General features: G+C 41.6%; 1 protein-coding gene across 1 annotated transcript; it reads left to right on the plus strand.

Moving 5' to 3' along the window:
• The first annotated feature begins 618 nt into the window (after positions 1-618).
• Positions 619-14,900, plus strand: LOC148428833 (transmembrane protein 151B-like). Its single transcript, XM_088415884.1, has 6 exons — positions 619-1,075; positions 6,912-7,253; positions 7,880-8,014; positions 8,227-8,366; positions 8,450-8,489; positions 9,370-14,900. The coding sequence occupies exons 1-6, from the start codon at positions 1,007-1,009 to the stop codon at positions 10,507-10,509; spliced, it is 1,866 nt and encodes a 621-aa protein (XP_088272010.1). The 5' UTR covers positions 619-1,006; the 3' UTR covers positions 10,510-14,900.
• The last annotated feature ends 6,186 nt before the right edge of the window (positions 14,901-21,086 follow it).

Raw genomic sequence — 21,086 nt, forward strand, 5'->3', positions numbered from 1 at the left:
GCAGGTAGACTTTAGCGGCTTGCTAGTCATGGTTCATCAAGTCATTAAAATAAATTAGCAAGAAATAGTTATGATTGTGACACAGATTTTCAGATCATTATTCATTGTATTCACTGCATGTCATTTCAGCAATGATGTCAAATACAGTTTGTGATGTACAGTATTTTGCTGTAATTTAACCTATTTCGTCATATTCCATCGTAAAAAAGTTAATGTTTTGTCTATAATTGATTTCATAATGTCATTATGAAAATGAGAAACCTGCAGAGGGCTCAGGCAATGGCCAATCACGGCTCATCTTTTTTTCGGTTATGTGATGTTCGCAAACTGAACCATGATTTGTTTTTACCTGTGCTACACGTGATGTCATTTTCAATTGACAGGAAATGGCAAAATGCGCCTCAAGGCATTGTGGACAAAATAATGACATTTTTAGGCAAATCTTTAATCGTGTTTACAGTTGAAAATGGATAATTAAGGGTAAGTGTTTAAAATATGATGCACAATGTGAATCCAGAGGGAAAGGGGAATTTGGATTTACAACATCGGAGGTTATCGACGCAATTGTCGTTTCCACGTGCACAATGCGCGCGCACGTCAAAGGGGGTTGTCGCGCGCCTCCGTGTGTGGATCGTCGATGACGTCAGAGAAGCGCACAAGGTGCAAAAGCAAGAAGCGGCGCTGTCTGTCATTTTTGCGCCTACCGTTTTGCAGGAGCAGAACGACCGTGTGACTTGTTGTTTTTTGGGGGGTTTTTACACGACACGCAGAATGACAGAGCCGGCCGCCGATCTCTGAGCTCCAAGAGGCGGACTGGACGATGCCCGTTTGCCGCAGGCGTCGCCATGGTGAAACCGGACACCGACTTGCGGCGGATGGGGTGACCGGGGTGACCGAGCCCGCTGCTCCACCCGGAAGGAGGTCCCTGCCTTCGGACGCGGTCGCCGCCTGCGGCCGCTTGTAGGAGGGAGGAGGGGGGGCGAGGAGCGGAGCGGCAGGAGGGAAGATGCGGACGGAGGAGGAGAGGGCCGCCGCACAAGAGCCCATTTTGGAGGAAGGGTCCGGACGAGAGCAGGTAGGAACGCCGTCAAGTTGCGCACTCACCTTTCTCGTTCGACGCCGTGTCATTGAAAAAAAAAAAAAAAGCGAAGCCGATCGAGTACTGGGTCAAGGACACCCGTGCGCAAAAATGATGCAGTTGGTGTCAGTGGATCAGCTAACGTCAGATGAATTGATCAGAAAACACATGCACGTATGTGATATGACCTGCCCCGTGTTGCTCATATATTTGGCCTTCACACGTTCATATTCATACAAAAAGTTGAGATTTCCCCCTGAACTTAATGGTCTTGATTATATGTATTCCAGCCCCTACGAAAAAGGCATTTGTTGTCTTTTTGGTTTATTCACTATCATTGACGGTTAATATACGTCAAACATCCATTTTTGCTGGCTCGGCAATGAACAGCTTAACTCGTTCACTGCCATTGACAGCAAATAAATCAAAAATCCAGTTTAACTCATTCAGTCCTAAAAGCGTCATTTAATGGGTTTTAAAATACCAGAGATTCAATCCCAGGTGCTTATTTATTTCGTTTTTGTAAGTGTTAAGCTCAAGAACGGTCTTTCAAGTGTAAGGTGGAAGTGTTCCTTTGCTACATCGCTGTTCAGTTATTGCGGCTTCATTCCGTCACAGATTTTCATTTATGACCATAATATTTTCCATTGCAGGTTTACGCTGCTTTTCTTCTTACAATTCGTCTTCCTTTTTAAGCCTGCAAAAATAGGCAATAGACTTATCAAAGGCAAAGAATTTAGTTACAGCAACAGGATTGCAAATACGGACATGTTAGCGTTCTTCTGTAACAGCTACTTCTGCTGACCAAAATTTAAATAAGAAAATAATAAGTTTTATTCTTATCATATGCTTAACAGATTTACACAAGGTAGAGCAGGACATTAATCAAGTCCAACTACATTAGCTTGTTTTAAATCTGTTTTACGTCTGTGTTTTATCTTTAATTTGACAGTCAACTTCAACTGGTGAGTGGCAGTAAACCGCTCATAACATTGTTTTAAGCTAGCAGGGCTCAGGGTAACATTGTTAGCTTGTTTTAAATACCTTTGAATTAGTTTAGTTTGATCTTTACTTTGACAGAAACCCTAAACTTATAGTGGCATTAAACAGCTTAAGCAATATATTTTTAAAGCTAGCGGGTCTCAAAGTAACATAGTTAGCTCGTTTAATACGTTTTAGTTCCATTTATTTTATCTTTATTTTGAAAATCTCAACAATTAGTGGCTTTAAAAGGCTTGTAACATCTTTTTTTAAGTTAGCAGGTCTCAACGTAACATACTTAGCTTGGTTTATAAATGTTTTAATTATTTTTGTTTCATCTTTAGTTTCACAAAAAACCTAAACAAGTAGTGGCATAAAACCCACTGAACCATCTTTTTTTTAAATAGCAGGTTTCAAAGTACAGTGGGCCCCTGTGTTACGAGATTAATCCGTTCCGTGGTTGGGCTCGTAAGACGAATTCACCGAATGGCGGGCAATCCAAACCTATGTTAAATAGCTAATGTGTTTAAAACCCCAGGTAAAAACATCAAAATTCTACATACATATTAACAATTGGTACCAAAATAGTATAGTAAGTACTACGGATATATAATATACATGTATACAATCAGAAAAATACATCATAAATAAAAAATACAAAAAATATTTATTTACTTTTGAGTGGCGCTTGTTATGCCCATAGTAAGGGTAGCCTAGGCTAGGCTAGCTTCGTATATCTTCCTGCTTCGTTTCCATATAAATCATCTTCTTACTTCTCTCTTTAACATCACTAGCAATCTTTTCACCTTTGAATTAAGCAGTAAAATGCACTATAAATACGGTTTTGTAACCACTCGCGATAGAACAAAGTTCTACCATTCCACCATTTTGAAACGAGTGAGGCCGACCAATAGCAGACCAGCATCTCCGTCATGTGACGGCAACAGAAAATAAGTGCAATTACCTAAAAACGCCTGCAGATGGAGACAAAACAACACAAATACACTCAACCCCCTAGGGTCATGACAGTTGTTTTTGTCGCAAAGTGAGGAAAATACCATAAAGAGGGGATGAAAAAACTCAGCATTCCACATCGCAACATAAAAAAAAAAAAAAAAACGTAGGCCAGGGACGCTGTAACCCATGGGTCCACTTTTACCATAGTTAGCTTGTTTTATATACGTTTAATTTTTTTTTTTTGTCTTTAGTTTGACTGAAAACCTCAACTGGTAGTGGCTTTAAAAAGCTTGAAACATCTTTTTTTTTTAAGCTAGCAGGTCTCAAGGTAACATAGTTAGCTCGGTTTAAATATTTGTTTTTACTTCTTTTTGTTTTATCTTTAGTTGGGCAGTAAGCCTCAACTTGTAGTGGCGGTAAACAGCTCAAAACATTTTTGGGGGATGAAATGTTTGCCATTTGCCAAACCGCTGCTTTATTCCATCTAAAAGGCTAACATCGTAGCCTATTAGTTGTGAAAGACTCGGTTCCACGGCACCACTCCTTGCGAGAGCAGACGTAATGCATCGGATCGAGTGTGCCACCATTACGCCGGCTTCCTGTTTTGGGCTGGCGCAGCGCGGACTATATGGCCTCATCCTCCAACCTCCCACTCAAGCACTTATCTCATTTACCTTTAGTCAATAGTCAGCTGCCAAAGTGCAGTGGAGCCGTTCATTCATTTTATTACACTTCGTGTCATGACCTGCGTGCATCAAACAAAAAATGAATCCGATGTCCTTCAGCGCCGCTAGCGATCACTAACGACAACATCCAGCCAGCGCTCGCCTCCCTCAATGCGTCGCAGGCCGGCTCGGCGGCCCATTTCCCAGATCCTCACTTCATTGGCCGCCCACACGCCGGGATTTGCTAATTATAGCCGCTCCAGTCACACCTCGACGACGGAATCGGTGTGAATATGGAGACGTAGGAAGACCGCTATCCCATAATAGCAGACTAGATTAGATTAGATTAAATTTGAGTACATGGTGGAGTTCACGTTTTGTGGGCCAAACAATCAATGTGGATCTCATAACGTGACAAAAGCATAAAAGGCTGAAATAAAATGCGCCTTACCTTTCGGAGATGCTGATTATAAAATGTAGATTTTTTGTCGATTAATCGAGCATGTTTGAATTTCTATTCCAAATGAATAATTATGAAATCTTTTCATATTGACAATGCAAAAACATTTTTTATGTAATTTGGTCAATGGTGTGGTCTATAGTATGTGAGATAATCAGCAAAAAATTGATCATTGTTGTCGATTTGTTGTCGATTAACCATTACCCCTATGTGTTTTTCCGAGTCGAAAAAGTAATTTAATCAACTGGTCGATGTGTCAACTTGACTTCTGCAACCAAAGATTATTTAAATAATTGATTAATATCTCAATTGATTTTCTGATCAATCAATTAAGCGGTTTTTCAAAAACATGTAACGATTCTTAAAATAATCTGTCAAATGTATTGTTCATCAATTGAGGAATCATATTTTACAAATTATCACTTTAACATCGACTTTTTTTTATAATTGCAGATTTTTTTCATAATTAGGTTACTTATTTGGTCTGTAATTGTCAGAAAGTTGTTAAAAATGTTGATCTTTTTTTCAATTGGTTTTTGATGAATCAATTTATCATTGCACTTTTATCAATGTTTTCTTCAAGTCAACTAGTTGTTGAATCGGCTAGTCAACACGTAAAATAATTGATTAATCTGTCAATTATTTTGTTGATAATCGATGAATCAAATTTTTAAAATCATGTTTAAAATCCCATCCTTTTATTTAAAAAAGGACTTTTTTCAGATTAAAAATACAGTTGTTTAGTTTTTATTGACCTGGTTGCTGCTTTGAAATGTTGATCATTTTTTTTGATTACTCATCAAATGAAAAACATTTAAAAAACATGTTTTAATTCGAATCCCTTTGACTAAAAACAGGACTTTCTTCCAGATCAAAAATGCATTATTTGTTTATTTATTTTAGAATCGCATTGCTAGTTTGGTCTGTAACAATCTTTCAAACATATTTACACACGTAATATACAGTTTCTCCATTGGTCAGGAAATAACCCAATATTTGGGTCAAATTAACCCAACTTTCTGGGTTGTTTTGCACAACCTCAACCTCAAGACAACATCAAAAATTGGGTTGTCATAAAAAAAAAAAAAAAGTCAAAAAAATTGTCATATTTTGACCAGTTTTGGGTCATATCCTTCCACATGATTCTCGCATGATTTTAGCTAAAGCCAGGCACACTCCTGCTATTGTGATAACAAATTGATTGTTCCATGTTGACTTCTGAGACGTTGTCACCATTTGAGTGAAATTCCAGCTCCCTAATGACTTCTTTCAATGCTTCCCCTTAATGTGAAATGCCTTTGATGTAAAGATCAAAGGATAAGCGAGTATATTAGTGTCATCGGCATCCCTTCGCTTTCCAGACAGATTCCACGACCATTCTTCGCCTGCGACACTCCCGCTCCGATCCATTTCGAGTCAGACTCCGAGGGAGGGAGGATGTAGCAGCGAGGGGGTGAAGACTTGGAGGAGGGAGAGCGAACTCTTCGAAAGAAGAAGCGAGGGGGAGGGAGAAGTGAAAATTCGGGGAAGGAGAGTGATTACATAAGCGAAGGTAGGAGGACGTGCAGATAGGAGACAAGGCTGCCCAATGGGATCTGACAGAATCGTTTTAACTAAGCCTGAGCCAGTCGAGAGAATGCCGGCGCGTGCCCTTCACGCGCGCTCGTAAACGGCGGCCGCGTGCTTCCGAAGAGCCGCATTGTGTTCCGCGTCCTCCGGCGCTACGCTGGAGTGGAGTCGGTCCATTCGAAAAGAGTCTAGAAGCATCCTTGGCGACTAAATTATTCACGCGCGCGGCCAAGCCGGCCACGGACGCGCGCGCTGCACATCTGATCGAGAGGCTGGAGGAAGTGGAGGAGGCGCTGTAATATGATGTCCTCACAGTGCAAGTGAGGCCGCGTGCACTTAGCCAGGCAATAACTGTGTGTATGTGCCCGTGTGTAATTTGCACTAATGCTGCAATACATTCGGGGTGGTAATGCATCTGTTTTGGTCACGACCACAAGCTTACACACTGCGAAACGTGACACTCTTTACCAAGCAGGAAGCATCCATATATATATATATATTAGGGCTGTCAAAGTTAGTGTTAGCTTAAGAGAAAGTTAAAGAAAAATGACCACAGTTACGTCCTGTTGCAGCTGAACTGTATTTACATCCAAAATTAGGGGAGAGTCACTGGCACAAAGAAATGCGGATGTTTATTTGACCTATAAAAATAAAAAATGGTCAGACTTAACGATAAATATTACTACAAACTTACTATAAACATTCAAAAAACAACAAACATTCTTCACAGGATTTTATTTCGAATAAATGTCTATTTTTAATTTTGCGAGTCCAAGGTTAACTCACCATTTGAGATTTTTTTTAATAAGAAAAATATGACTGTTTAATATTGTGCCTTATATTAAATTAAAAAAAAACTGAGGCAATGGAAACATTTTTTGCAGACACTAATAAAGAAGCTTCAAGTACTGTAAGTGATTCAGTAGGGAAATATTAGTGATTTTTCAAAGGTAAAGAAAATATGTCTATGATATGTCTACCTATTATGAATATACAGTATGAATATGTGTGTGTGTGTGCATATATAGTTAGGAGTTTTGCATTGTGTGCTAGCATTAAGCAATGCGGATTCTCCCGAGGCAAATAACACTCGAATACATCCTGTATGATCGTTTGCCGTTTAGTTTGACCTGTACAGATTGACAACGGTCGAGATCCGTAACGCCATTGGACAAACAAACGCTTCTCCCCGTCTCCTCAGCAACGTCCGGTCCAGCAGTCCGTGGCGTCGTCCCTGTGCCGGGAGTCCCACTGGAAGTGCCTCCTGTTGACCCTCCTGATGTACGGCTGCTTCGCCACGCTCATCTGGTGCGGCCTGTGCCGCGTGCCCGTGCTCAGCTCCTCGCCGGTGCGCGTGGCCGCCGCCGACGGCAACTCCACCTCGGCCGCCTATTACAATGACGTGCAGCGCCTGGAGAGTCCGTGCTCCAGCGGCTACCTCTACATCCCGCTGGCCTTCCTGGCAATGCTCTACGTGGTCTACCTGGTGGAGTGTTGGCACTGCTTCTCCAAGACGGCCATGTTGGCTCACGCCGAGTTCCAGGTTTGCACGCGCGGCATCTGTTTCTTTGCTAAAATTGGGGGGGAAAGAGAAAATCTTGCAGCAAATATGCAAGGTTAGCATCTATATATCTATATCTATCTATATCTATATATATATCTATATCTATCTATATATATATATATATATATATATATATATATATATATATATATATATATATATATATATATTCTGTAACTTGGTAAACCTTTGAGCTACCCCACATGTATATTTTTTTAAAGGGAATTAGGGGTGGAATTGATTATATTAATGTACATATATGTCTTGTTTTGACATGTCTTATGATTGCTTGGTTTGTGTTAGGTGGTCTAGTGAAATATGAAACAGCACAATGCTTGTTTTGTTTCCACACTTTTAAAACAAGTGCACTAATACAACCTCTTTAGCGGTATCAGATTTTCATTGATTTATTATTTAAGTATTTTCCCCTGTATGTACGCCTATGTTTAATGTTCAATCTATGCATAGTGTTAGAATAATAGAAAATAATAATAAAAAATGTACTTAAGGTAAAGTACATTATGGTGATCGTTTTACAATTTTTGATCACCATTTTTGCAAAGTAGCTGAAAAGTGAATAAGACCAAGTGTCTGTTCTCTTGCAGGACGTGTATGAGCGTGTGCAACGGCTCCAGCAGGCCACGCCCTGCATTTGGTGGAAGGCCATCAGCTACCATTACGTGAGGAGGACCAGGCAGGTGACAAGATACCGCAACGGGGATGCGTACACGACCACACAGGTGAAAAAGACATTACCATCAAGCTCTAAGCAAAATAATCAATGAGCTAAATGTTCAGTCTGCATAATACTGCATCACCTTTAAAAAAAAAAAATCACGATAGTACATTTGTGAAGTGCAGTTCAGTTCAGTTGTATTAAAGTTTGCAGTCAACAGTTTCAAATGGTTTATTTTGCAGTTGTTTATTTTGAAAAAAATTTGTGCTGCTGCAGGTCTACCACGAGCGGGTCAACACTCACGCCTCCAGTTCAGAGTTTGACTATGCCCGCTATGGCGTCAAAGATGTGTCCAAGGAGCTACTGGACCTGCAGTCACACTCGGCGGTTCGCCTCCGCTTCACCAAGTGCTTCAGGTGAGACCGTCGCATCCTGGGCTTTCGCTTTCTAGTCATATGTTACAGTTTTTGGTGAAATATGATCATTTTGTTCCCTTCAGCTTCTCCAGTGCACGTGCTGAGGCTGCCTATCTTACCCAGGTAAGTGGCAAGGGAAAGCGAAAGTCAAGTGACTTGACTCGAGTGACTTGACTTGACTCGTCATGTTACTTAATTTGTGACATAAGGCGGCGAGGCGTGACTCGACCTTTGACACGACCTGACTCGTCTGGTGACTCAACTATGGTGACATGACTTGACTGCAGTCAAAAAACTTGACTCAAGTGACTTAACTCGACTCCAGTGATGACTCGAGTGATGTAACATGATTTGACTCAAGTAACATGATTTGACTCAAGTAACATGACCTGACTCGAGTCATGTGACTTGACACGAGTCACATGGCTCGACACGAGCGACGACTCAACTCCAGTGACATGACTTCTTCACGAATCACGTGACTCGACTCCAATAATGACTTGGCTCCAGTGACATGATTTGACTCAAATCGTTGACGTGAACTGACTCGAGACTTGATACTCGTCAAATGACTTGACTCGAGTCACATGACTCGACACGAGCGACGACTCAACTCCAGTGACATGACATGACTCGAGTCACGAGACACGACTCGATTGATGTGACTTAATTCTAGTCACGTGACCCGACTCGAATGATGCCTTGGCTCCAGTGACGTGATTTGACTCAACACGAGTGACATGACTTGACTCGCATCACATGACTCGACTCGAGGGATAACTCCAATCCGGTGACACGTCTTGATTTGAGTCACCTGGCCCAACTCCAGTAATGGTTCGAATGACTTGGTTTGAGTTGAGTCAGGCTTAATTCACCAGTTAGAAGTTGGAACTTGCTTGGCTAAAACTTCGGCAAGATGAACCCTACTTTGTGCAAGTTTAACTCTAATGATTTGACTTGAAATGTCCCACATTCTGAACTCAATTCCACATTCTGCCCAAAGCGAGCACGCTTCTTCGGCGAGAACGAGGGCCTCGACGACTACATGGAGGCCAGGGAGGGCATGCACCTGAAGAACGTGGATTTCCGGGAACACATCCTCGCTTTCCCAGACCCCGCCCATCAGCCGTGGTTTTCCAGGTACAGGGTGTTCTGGCTGGCCTCGGCCTTCCTGCTCTCGTGGCCGCTGCGCGTGGTGTCCGAGTACCGCACGGCCTACGTGCATTACCACGTGGAGAAGCTCTTCGGGGAGGATGAGGATCTCGGTGGAGGGGGCGGTTGCGGTGGCGGCGGGCTGGGAGGCGGCGGTAGAGGTGAAGGAGAGATGGAGAACGGCGGAATGGGGATTGGTCTGAACGGCTCTAGCTACAGAGCAATCTCCCGCGTCAACACGGTGGACATGACAGAACTGGAGTGGCACATCCGCTGTAACCAGCAGATGGTTCCCAGCTACTCCGAAGCCATCCTCATGGACTTGGACACAAGCGGCGGGACGAACACCACCGCTTTCACGCCCGTTTCCGGGCCCCCGGGCGCCACCCCGAATCTGGAGGGGAACCGGCCCCCCTTGGCCCTGCCCGCGGTTTTCAACTCGACATACCTCCTCCAGAGCTGCCCTCGCTGTCGACGGACCACGTCCAGCTCCAGTCTGCCCTCCCGCCTGCGGGCGCCGATGGGAACCACGGCCCTGCTCAACGCCACCGTGGCGGGCCTGAGGGCGGCCGGGCACGGCGGGGGCGGGATCGGCGGCCGGCTGGTGCTCAGTCGAAGCGGATTCTCCTTGGGGAGGCTCGGGGGCGGGAGGCGGAACAGCCTGCTTCATTCGCGCAGCATGGGGGGGGGCCTGGCAGGGAGTCGGGAGGAAGGCGCCGGGGGCGGAGGCGCGGGCGGCTTCCTGGGCTTGGGATCCAGGCAGGATGACGAGGAGACCCGAGGCGTGCTGGAGGGAGACGGCGATGACGAAGATGAGCGGGAGGCGGAGGAGGGGAGGGGGGAACGCGGCGACCGAGAGAGGGACGAAGAAGCCGAGCCGGACGGAGGCGTGGTTGAGAGGGATCGTCCTCCTTCTTACCAGGATGCCTTCTTCTTCCCTGTGCTTATCATCCACGGGGACGAAAGCTGCCATGCCGGGGACCGCCTCTAAACCCCCCCAAATATTTTGGGTTGAGGCAGACTGTGTTTGGAATCACTCACTTCCTGTTCCCTAATCATCTGTACTACTCAACCCTAATCAATCTCTACCGGTATTTACTTTGAATGGCGATTTATCGACCCCTAAACAAAATGTGTTGTAGATGCCACAAGATGGCAGAAAAATAACTTTTTTTCTATTGGACAAGGTCATGGCCTAATTCTTCAACATATAAATTAAAAAATGCTTGACTGATTCCATAATCTAATAGGTTTTGAGTAGACTGGGTAGACTTGGGTACATTTTCTACATGGTCGATACCACTTTTTCAGACTGATATCATTACAAAAACTCAATTATTTAGCAGACAGCAATACCACTAGCACATTTGCTACATAACATTTCCCGAAAGAAATCGACGGATAATTTTAAAGACGGACCAATATAAACCCCAAAACAGCAATATTTCTTAAAACTGCGAGAAATTATCTTCCATTATCTATTCTTCTAATTATATCGTACAAGAATCACAAGTCAGCTGTTGTAATGAGGACCGATACCTTGAAATATGGCTTATCAGTACTCGCCAATCCCTAGAAAATTCCGAAAAAGTTGCTCCTTCTTAGAAAATGTTGGTAATAAAATTTGTATTTTAATCCAAGCTATACTCATTTCTTGGTAGCTTTATCTCATCACTACTACCAATGGGCCAAGGTCAAATTGTCAACCCAGTGCACTGGGTCTAAATAGCTTAACATTAATCCCTTCTGGACTCACTGCTGCCTTTAAAACATGGGTTAAAAAAATTGAGTCAAATAGAACAGACCCCTCTGTTTGTGCTCATTTAACCCTTTTGCACCCGCAAAAAAAAAAAAGAAAAATAGTAAAGTCTGTCTTTGTAGTCTGTGACGTGATCATGACACTTTTAAGACATAGCCATGAACTGGTCTCTACCGCCACCTACTGTCTTGAGGTGAAACACAGGTCAACAAAGAATTTTCTGTTTGCTGACATAGTTTGACCACCGCTCAACGGAATGTTGCAAAAATCGCAGGAAAATTATTGTCATAAATCCTGTTAAAATGCATCTCAAAAATTGTAATTATAATGGTTTTATATGGTCCAAAATTTGGACAATGATTATTTTTGTACACAAAATCTCACATTTCCAGCTGCAATCACATACAAATGTACAATCGTTGCATTTTGAAATTTTACATGTTATAATCATCTGCTGGAAATTTCAGCTCAGGAATTTCCATAATTTGGAACATAATGCCACAAGGAAAAATCCCAAAAGTTGCATCAATTGAATAAACCAGAAAATAACCAAATTTTGAGAATTTAGTACAAAGCAACTCAATTCTTGGACAAATACCATAACCACACATTCCAATTTTGGAGGTATTATTTTGTGGGCTATACATTTTACCCAACTTTTTTTTTCTTTGGGTTAAATAAATAATTTACGGTTGGCCAGTCCTTATTCAACCCAGCCGTTTTTTGAGTGTGTGCTATTTCACACATCTTGCATCACTTTCAACCCAGCAGTTTCAAGTTCAATGTCAGAGCAATAATTTCATAAACTACATGGCAAAAAAAAGTCTTTCAGCAAATAACGGACGTCTTTACCAAAAATGTTAAACACAGGAAGTGATTCCAAACACAGCTGCAGAGAGAAGACCAGAGCTCACTTCTAGTTAAATCTATGCAAGAGCAGGAGTTGGAAGGGAACCACAACTACCATCCACTTTATTGCCCCACCCGGCCGGCCATGCCACCTGGAGTCCAGTCTTCCACACCAAACTCGTCCAGGCATGCCTTCATGGACCTCGGATTGTGCACTGACAGAACAGAAAAGCATCTTAAAAAAAAAAAGCCCCTAAAACACTACTGATTCCTCAGTTTGGAGGAATACCAGAAGGCTGACATCACCTGCTACGCTTTTTGGACACCCCGCCCCCCCCTGCTCCACATGTATGTAAAGCACACACACAAGACATTAAATAATAACATGAAAAGATGAGCGGCACAAAAGACTCAAATCAGACACTTTGAGATGAAAGCTGACGTATGTAAAACCGACCAGTATTTCTTTTACAGCTGTGCGGCATTCATCCTTAAAAAAAAAAGTATTTTTCTTATTATTTGATTGTACTGAAGGAAAGCACTTACAAATATAATACAACACAATATTCTCTATATAATGTATTCTGTGCAAATGCTGTAACCACTCGGCCACTTATACGCAACCATACTTTAATATTTCAATGCCATGATTCCACAATATGAACTCAGCGTTCCTTTTTTTTTTTTTTTAAATGTACCGACATTATGGAGGTCGAACAAATGCCTTTGTAGATGTTCCACACGCTCGCGCGCACCCTCCGAAAAGCATGGAAATGTCCTCCTCCGTTGCCTTCATATCTGCCATCGCTTCATCTTTTTGCTACATTTGCTTCCGTTTTTCACACAAAAAAAAGACAGTAAAAGTGTTTATTGTTTATGCGCATATACAATGGGAAGAAACAATAACATGACAGGACGTAAAGAGATATTTGACGTTAAATCACAAATACTTTAGGACAGAGCTGCTGACGAAGCCAGTGAAAGGAGAAATATGGTCGCTAGAGGGCAGCAAAGGTCTAAGAAGCACTTTTTGTTAGGGGAGGCTACAATGACTCACACAGGGTAAAACAATAGCTCAAAAATTGGAACTATGTACAACAATTTGAGCATTAGTTCGGTGTCCTTGATGGCCACCTAAAATGAATGCACTAGTAAGGTACTAATGTTGCCTGTATTTGTTTTTATACTGCCAATATATTACTGAAAAAAGGTAGTACTGTAATTTGTTTTAATCTGGTATAGCACAACCTTTTTGTTTGTTTGTTTGCTATAGCAGCGGTTCTCAAAAGGGCGTACGAATACCCCAGAAGGAACGTGAAGGCACTTCAGGGGGTACATGAGATTTTAACAGGGTTTCTGCAGTTATCAGCATATATGACCTGTTTCTCCAAATCAAGAGCAAATTAATTGGAACATGAAGTAACTGAATTGCGTTATTTGTTTTACGTTTTACAGTGATGCATATTCTAAATGGCGATGCAGTTTTCCGGCAGACAAGCATGTTCTATCTTCTTGAATTGCTGAGTAAAATATGCCGAGGGATACTACTACAAATGTAATTCCAGTGTTTAATAATTCAGATATAGATGGCACAGCACTCTGTCTTAAGTCTTGTGTTTTTCATCCAACAAAGCTTTGGGGTTAGGGGGGGTCTGTGCATCATTTCAAATGTTGAGAAACCAACCGTTTTCAACCACTTTTTTTTTGCTTCAGTCCACTGAATATAGTGCTGCTCCTTCTGGCCACTTGGGGGCAGTATGATGCATACGTATAACAGACGAAACAGGTCAAAACTCAGTAAACCGCAGTATTCTTTGTCCTCAACGCCAATGTTGTTTCGTAGCGTTTTATGACGGTATTTTTCAATTTTTGACTTTTATGGCAAAAAAAGGGGAAAATATCATTATGGCTGGCAAGACTTAAAAAAAAAAACCTCACAAATGACTGTTATCGCAATTCAAGACCTGATCTGTTTTCTTTTTGCTCAAAACCCACAAGTCTTATTAAAAAAGAAAATACCACCCATAGGTTAAGTTAACAGAGTCTCAGAAGGGGAAATTTGTGGTTGTTTTAAATGCACATCATTTTTTATTTTTTTTTTACTGTCAATGTCAGCTTGAATTGAACAGCTTGAAGAATCATTTTTGTAATTTAAGTGGGGTACAACGCTCAAATGGCTTTCTATTGATATCTATCCAAAAGTCCATGTAAGCTTTTTGCCCTCACTATTGGGACAATTTTGGCATACTAGCAGTACAACTACATGTTCCTAGTAAGGCAACGTGCATGCTTGTAGTACTATTAGTAATAAATAAATAAAAAATACTAGCACTTCAGTCAACTAGTGCCCAATTTTGCACAGTGATGTTGAAGCACCATGTTTGTTTTTGGCAGCTGATCAATAACACAAATAGCACTGTGACGTCACCGAAGCGTTAAAAAAAAACCAATTGCAGCAGGTCTGACGAAAAAAAGCAATCACGTGACATGATCCGTTCAAAAATGACAGCTGGTGTCTACCAAATCAATCCCATCAGCGGTGTTTTTTTTTTTTTACTCGTATAATCGTACCACCATGTGACCAATGGTTAGCACATCAAGACGCAACGAGCAAGCGGGTGATTGAATGGGTTCAAATAAACTGCAGCAATACGCGTTAAATGGTCCTTAGATTGTTGTAAGGGCGTTCGTGATCATTTGGCAGTCACGTGGAACTGTTTGCTGATCATGACTAAACGCGCAGAATGCAAATAAAGTCTGCTTCATGAAACGTTCCTTTGGCATTCATATTTATTATGTCAGATGCATTCCTGTTAAATCGATAAAATATGAGTTTTTTTTTGCCTGGTCTTTGTCCGGGAAAAACGGCTAATTTGTGGTCAGTGTAATGTAAAAAACTCTTCATTATTTTCCCACATTATTAGATCAATATATTTCTGCTATACATGTGACGCCATTTGAAGCATGACAGTTTTGTTTCCCGCACATTTTGGGGACAAGGACGGTGGAAAACATGTGTAATGATTTATTCCGGCTTGTCTGTCTCTAGCCAGGCCCAGATTGGTTGCAGATGACGGCCAAAGCAGTGGTTCCTTGGTGCGTGTCATTTTTGCGAGTCCCGTCGGACGCCCAGTACTAAAAGGTACAAATGGAACAGCTGAGTGCACCTGAAGTGGCTTCCCGGAGTTGGAGACTGTTTAGCAGGTTGTTTGCATTTGCCAGATGAAAATAGGGCAATTACCGCTTTTTCAATTATTTATAAGCTTTAATAACGCCAGTCACTTTTGGAAGTTTAATCTCTGTGAAATATTCATGGCTTTGAAATTGAACAGTTCCAGGCTGCGGGCTCCGATTGCAACCCCTCCTCCCTTGTGTTTGTTTTATAGTGACAAGTCTTGAATGTGGTTTCTGGTTTGGGGAAAGCGAGAGCCTGCGTGATGTGCGTTCACGCTGACAAAAGCGAGGCGCAAATCAAGTCTTGTCATACGCTCTGTGCAAAGAGGTATGTACCCGCATCAAGGTAAACATCGTTGTACTAAATAGAATTCAGTGCCTACAGTCAGGTTCACGCGTTTTTTTGGTCATTTTTAAACCCATATTGACATGCTGACAGGGTGGACAATGACAGAGTGGACAGTTATGTTTAATGGTAGAACATGGCGGACCTCTGCGATCAAGTGTCACTATGATAGCGTTGTACTAAATAGAATTCAGTGCATACAGTCAGGTTCACGCGTTTTTTTGGTCATTTTTAAACCCAAATTGACATGCTGACAGGGTGGACAATGACAGAGTGGACAGTTGTTTAATGGTAGAACATGGCGGACCTCTGCGATCAAGTGTCACTATGATAGCGTGGAGGTGTTAAACCTGACTCTTTGCATTCAAGTGTAAGTATTCTGTAACTTGTCTACTTAACAAAATATTCATTCATTAAACATTCAATATTCAGTGAATTTTTTACAGATTTTTTTAAGGGGATTGTTAACTCATAACAACAGGGTGGACAGTTTAACTGACAAGCAATGGACATTTTTGGCCAATATTTACATTTCATGATCATGGTTGACCTCAGCCTTGAATGTTTTTTTTGTCGACTAAGACATAGGGCTGCACTATTATGGTCAAAATAATAATTATGATTATTTTGGTCAATATTGAAATCACAATTATTCATCATGTTTGGTCAAACATGTCTATTTATTGCCCTTCTTTTAAACACGCCCTTCTTTTAAAGAAATTCAACAGACATGGCGCAAATTTTTCACACAGGGCAACACAGCTAACTTACTTGCTGAGTGCAAACCAATGAAAAAAAAATGAAGCCTGGTTAGAACCAAGCACATTTTTGACTTTTATACAAATTTTAATCAATTAGTAGTCACAATATCATTCTCGGACATTTCAAGCCAAATGTATTCCAATTTTGGGTCTCAATTGACAGCTAGCACTCTATACTAGGAATCAGATGAGAAACTCAAGTACTCAATACCATTTCACACGTAAATAATAATAGGGTGAGAAAAGCAGAGGCTTTTGTCATGCAAACATCTGGAAAACATTGCCCCTTAGTGGTAGAATGACAAGGTGCTTGATTTGCTTTTTAAACGTTAATATCTCCGTGAATCGGCTTAGTTAATGGTGTCAGCCAATATCGCGATCACGATTAAAATCCGATTAATTGTGCAGCCCGTTTCACTTTGACAAGTTGGCCAAGTTAAGCTTGACAGCAATTAATTCTGCAACTCTCCTGTTTCCCTTGAAATAAAACCGAATAGCGGTCAAATCACTGACTACATCAGGAGGTTTCTTAAGGGCCATTTACCCCGAGATGACAGGGTGTGGACAGCAATTTCAATCTATACACATCATTTGCTACAATATGACGTTTTTGTGGCCTCCTCAGAATCGTTTCCTTGATGGGAAAATGAACAAATGACGGCAGAGTCGGGTAGGGAACGATTCAATTACCTGCTTCACCCACTTGCCATCATTCCTGCACTTGCCTACTGTGCACAGCCCTTAGTCTATCCACACAAACAACAGCAGCCATCCCTCCCTGTCAGAGCAAGGCCTATTTGCTAACAACCAACTGAGTGACAGACTAGGCTAGGATCAGGGTAATTATGAAATTAGACATCTCCCCCTTTTCAGACCAAACATATCATTTAGGGTGTAATCGGAGTCGCGTCTCAGCCTTGCGCGCTCATGCCTTTGATTTACAAACGGGCGGTTCGATAATAACCATGTGGAGGTTGCGCGTTTGCAATGACTGCCTTTGGGATTTCAGCCTTGCATCTATCTCGATTCAAATTCCAAATTCATCGCTAGTTGATGAGGATATATATATATCTCCATAAAAAATGGTATTTGACCATATTTTATTATTGTTATTAGTATTTTAATAGATGAGAATTCTCATCCATGGAAATGAGTTAAGTATCGTTAAGAATACTTAAGTAGGAAGCCGAGTTCAAATCCAGCTGACTTTGGCCTTCCTGTGTAGAGTTTGCATGTTCTCCCCGTGCCAGCGTGGGTTCTCTACGGTCACTCCGGCTTTCTCCCGCACTCCAAAAACATGCATGGAAGGTGAATTGGACATACTAATTTAACCTTAGGTGTGATTGGGTGTCTGAAGGGTTGTTTGTGTCTGCGTGCCCTGCAATTGGCTGGCAACCAAATCAGGCTGTCCCCCGCCAGCTGGGATAGACACCAGCAAGCCTGCGACTTTTGTGAGGATGAGCGGCTCTGGAAAATGAATGAACGGATGGATGTATTTGTGTGTGCGGGGTGTGCAAAATACATACGACGAGACTCCGCTCACTTCTATCTGTAAAGACATCCTGGATAAATCCCATCATGCCCTGCGTGCAGTTTCCAGGCAACACAGCCAGTCATGGCTGAATTACAATATTACAGCGTTCCCAGTTCTCTGAATTACTTCTCGGCTGCTAGGAATGCATTAGTGAACAGCAGAGGTCCATAACAGAGCCAACAGGTGTACTGTGTGTATATACACAAAGCTTTATATTATGATGATGGTTGGATGCGGCAGTGGAGCGCAGTGAGCTATTATCTGCCTTATGTTTATTTACGAGCAGCGCAACTGCTGAATGGCTCTTTGCAGGTGCCGTCTCACTTCGATTTGGTATTAAAAGAACGGTCCGAGGCGCAAGCGCTCCCGAGCGGTTTCAGTGAGGATCGGGAGTTGTCAATCAGTGTCTTTTCGACGTAGGGGCACCGGAATGAAGCTGAACGGGCACCGCGTCGGTGTTTTGCTGGGTTTCCATGGCAACCGGAGCATGTATTGTCCTTAAATGACCATTGGAACTGCAATTTTATACAGGAGTGGCTTTTTAGTGGCTGTACATTAACCGCCCGCCATCTTGTGTGCTGTGCTCCAAGACATTTGAACTTTTATTCCACATTTTTCATATAGTGGGCTACTATTTGTGTTTAGCAACCCTGGCAAAATTTATGTTTAGCCTTCCTATTTTTATTTTCAAGCAACAGCAATAATATCCGTGGGGCATTTTGACCCACGGTGTCATTTAATCACCCAAACATTTCCAAAATGTGAGTAATCCAAATCTAATATTTTGTTTTAAGCAGTGTTTTATGTTCATTGCTCTTTGGGTCAATATGACCTGGTTGTGTGTTTAATTCATTCAATCCCTTTAGAGGTGTTTTTTTTTTACCTTTTTAAGGACCTTCAATCTTTTGTACTTAAATTTTTTTTCAAAAAATTTTCAAGTCTTTGGCTAAAGGAGGGTCTAAAATTTGCTGGTACAGAATGAATGACAAATTAAAGAAAGGACTATCTATATATGTAATTGATTACATTAGTACTCAATTAAGATGCGTGTGTAGAGTTCATTTACTATTTACTTTAGTAAATGAACTCATTCAATGCCAGCTACGTATTTTCATGTTTTAACTACATGGCTAAAAAAGAAGGCTAAAAAGTCAGATTTATTTGATGCAGCTTTTTTATTACACCGTCCATATTTACCTTAAAATTCTCTCCAATAAATGAAATCTGAGTGGGGCTGACTCAAAAAAAAGGAAGCAAACCAATTGAGTTCAATGTCTACTAAATCAAATTTGTAGTATCCACAAGTGGCCTTTCTAATGTGGGCCGATTTGTATTTATCAAGCCTCCTCTGTGCGACTTAAGAGCACACGCTAGCATCTTGATAGGAGTGCAGAGTCCATGTAAATGCCAAGTGGCACTTGGCCATGTTTGCTGCCAGCCGGTGAAATGTTAAATAAGGACAACGTGTGTTCGGACTGGTAATCAACACAATGAGGCACAGGGCAGAGGACACAAACGCTGTATGGTGTCAAACTCATTTTCAGTGCAGGCCATATTGCACTTATGCTTTCCCCTCAGATGGCCTTTATGACTGAATCATAAATTTGTAATCACCTCATTATTTGTATATGTGTACACATATATATATATATATATATATATATATATATATATATATATATATATATATATATATATATATATATATATATATATATATATATATACATACACACACACACACACACACACACACACAACACTGTATATAGAGTATACGCAGTGGGCCCTGGTTTACGAGATCAATCCGTTCCGCGTTTGGTATCATAACGCGAATTTGCCGTATCGTGAGCAATCCAATGTTAAATAGCTAGTGCGTGTTAAACCTCAGGTAAAAACATCAAAATTTAACATACAAATTAAAAATTGGTTTTAAAATAGTACAGTAACATCATAAAAAAAAAATTAGAAAGAATTTGTTTACCTTTGAGTGAGTGACGAGCTTGTTATGGCCATATTCCCTAGTGAGGGTAGCCTAGCATAGGCTTGGCTAGCTTAGCCTTGTTCGTATTTGATTATCTCCAGCTTCGTTTCCGTAAAAACCATCTTCCTTATCTCTTTAACATCACTAGCAATCTTGGGACCCATAGCTAACATTCAAGTTTGAATTAAGCAGTAAAATGTGCAATAAATACATTATTTTAATCACTCAAGACGAGATACAGTCTTTAGCTTGCGGCCATTTTGACCTTGACGCCGACCAATAGCAGACCAGCATTATAGTGACGTAAACGGTGACGCATGTATAGACGCACGGCCATGTTGGATGTGTCATAAGGCGAAAGAAATGGCGTAGTGGGGACAAAAAAAACCCATCTCAGTCCACAAAATACTCCACAAAAACGGATTAGTCAGTTTTGTTAGCATTAAGCTAGCAGACTGTTGTGTGGTTGTCTTTGATGCTCATTATCATTGTTTATTTTTTTTCATTGTTTATTTTTGAATCGAGAGTGGCATTAAACAACTTGAAATCCTCCTTTTTAAACAACTGTCAAAGTGACGGAGTTCTTTGAACATTTTCTGATAAAATGAAAACAAATCTCAGCGTGAAACGTGAAGTAGACAAACTATTGCTTTAACAGGACGCAAAAGTAATCTAGCTTGCCGCTCTGGCCTCCGGACCTCGAATTTGACACCAGCGTTGTTGATCAATCGCCAGGACATTTTGTTGTTATTTCTATATTTGTATGCTAGTTGTGCTCCAGTGTGAATAATTCAGTTTCCCCCTCCGGAGCAGTTCACAGCTAATTAACAAAGAAGCGTGGTGCCAGGGCCTACGAGTCACTGGTGGGTGTGACGCAGGTTCTGTGAGTGATTCAGCCGGCGCGGGAAGCAGGGGAGCGATCCGTCCCCTATTTATCGACAGTGCCGCTGCGCTGACGGCCCAAATCACTGATGCATCATGACTTGATTAATTGGATGCCGGACAAGGGGGAAGCCTAGCGGATCCCGTCATGAAAACCCCGCCCACTTTGAGGAACGGTGCCAACAGGCCATTGAAAAATGTCTCGTCTGTCGTTCTCCGTCCATTTCTTTCACTCTCCGTCTGCAATCTCATTCTCAATTAACTCTGTTGTTAAGGGAG

The sequence above is a fragment of the Hippichthys cyanospilos genome, chromosome 1 (genome assembly GCF_059441005.1).
Source record: "Hippichthys cyanospilos isolate Australia breed blue-spotted pipefish chromosome 1, RoL_Hcya_1.0, whole genome shotgun sequence".
Taxonomy (NCBI): domain Eukaryota; kingdom Metazoa; phylum Chordata; class Actinopteri; order Syngnathiformes; family Syngnathidae; genus Hippichthys; species Hippichthys cyanospilos.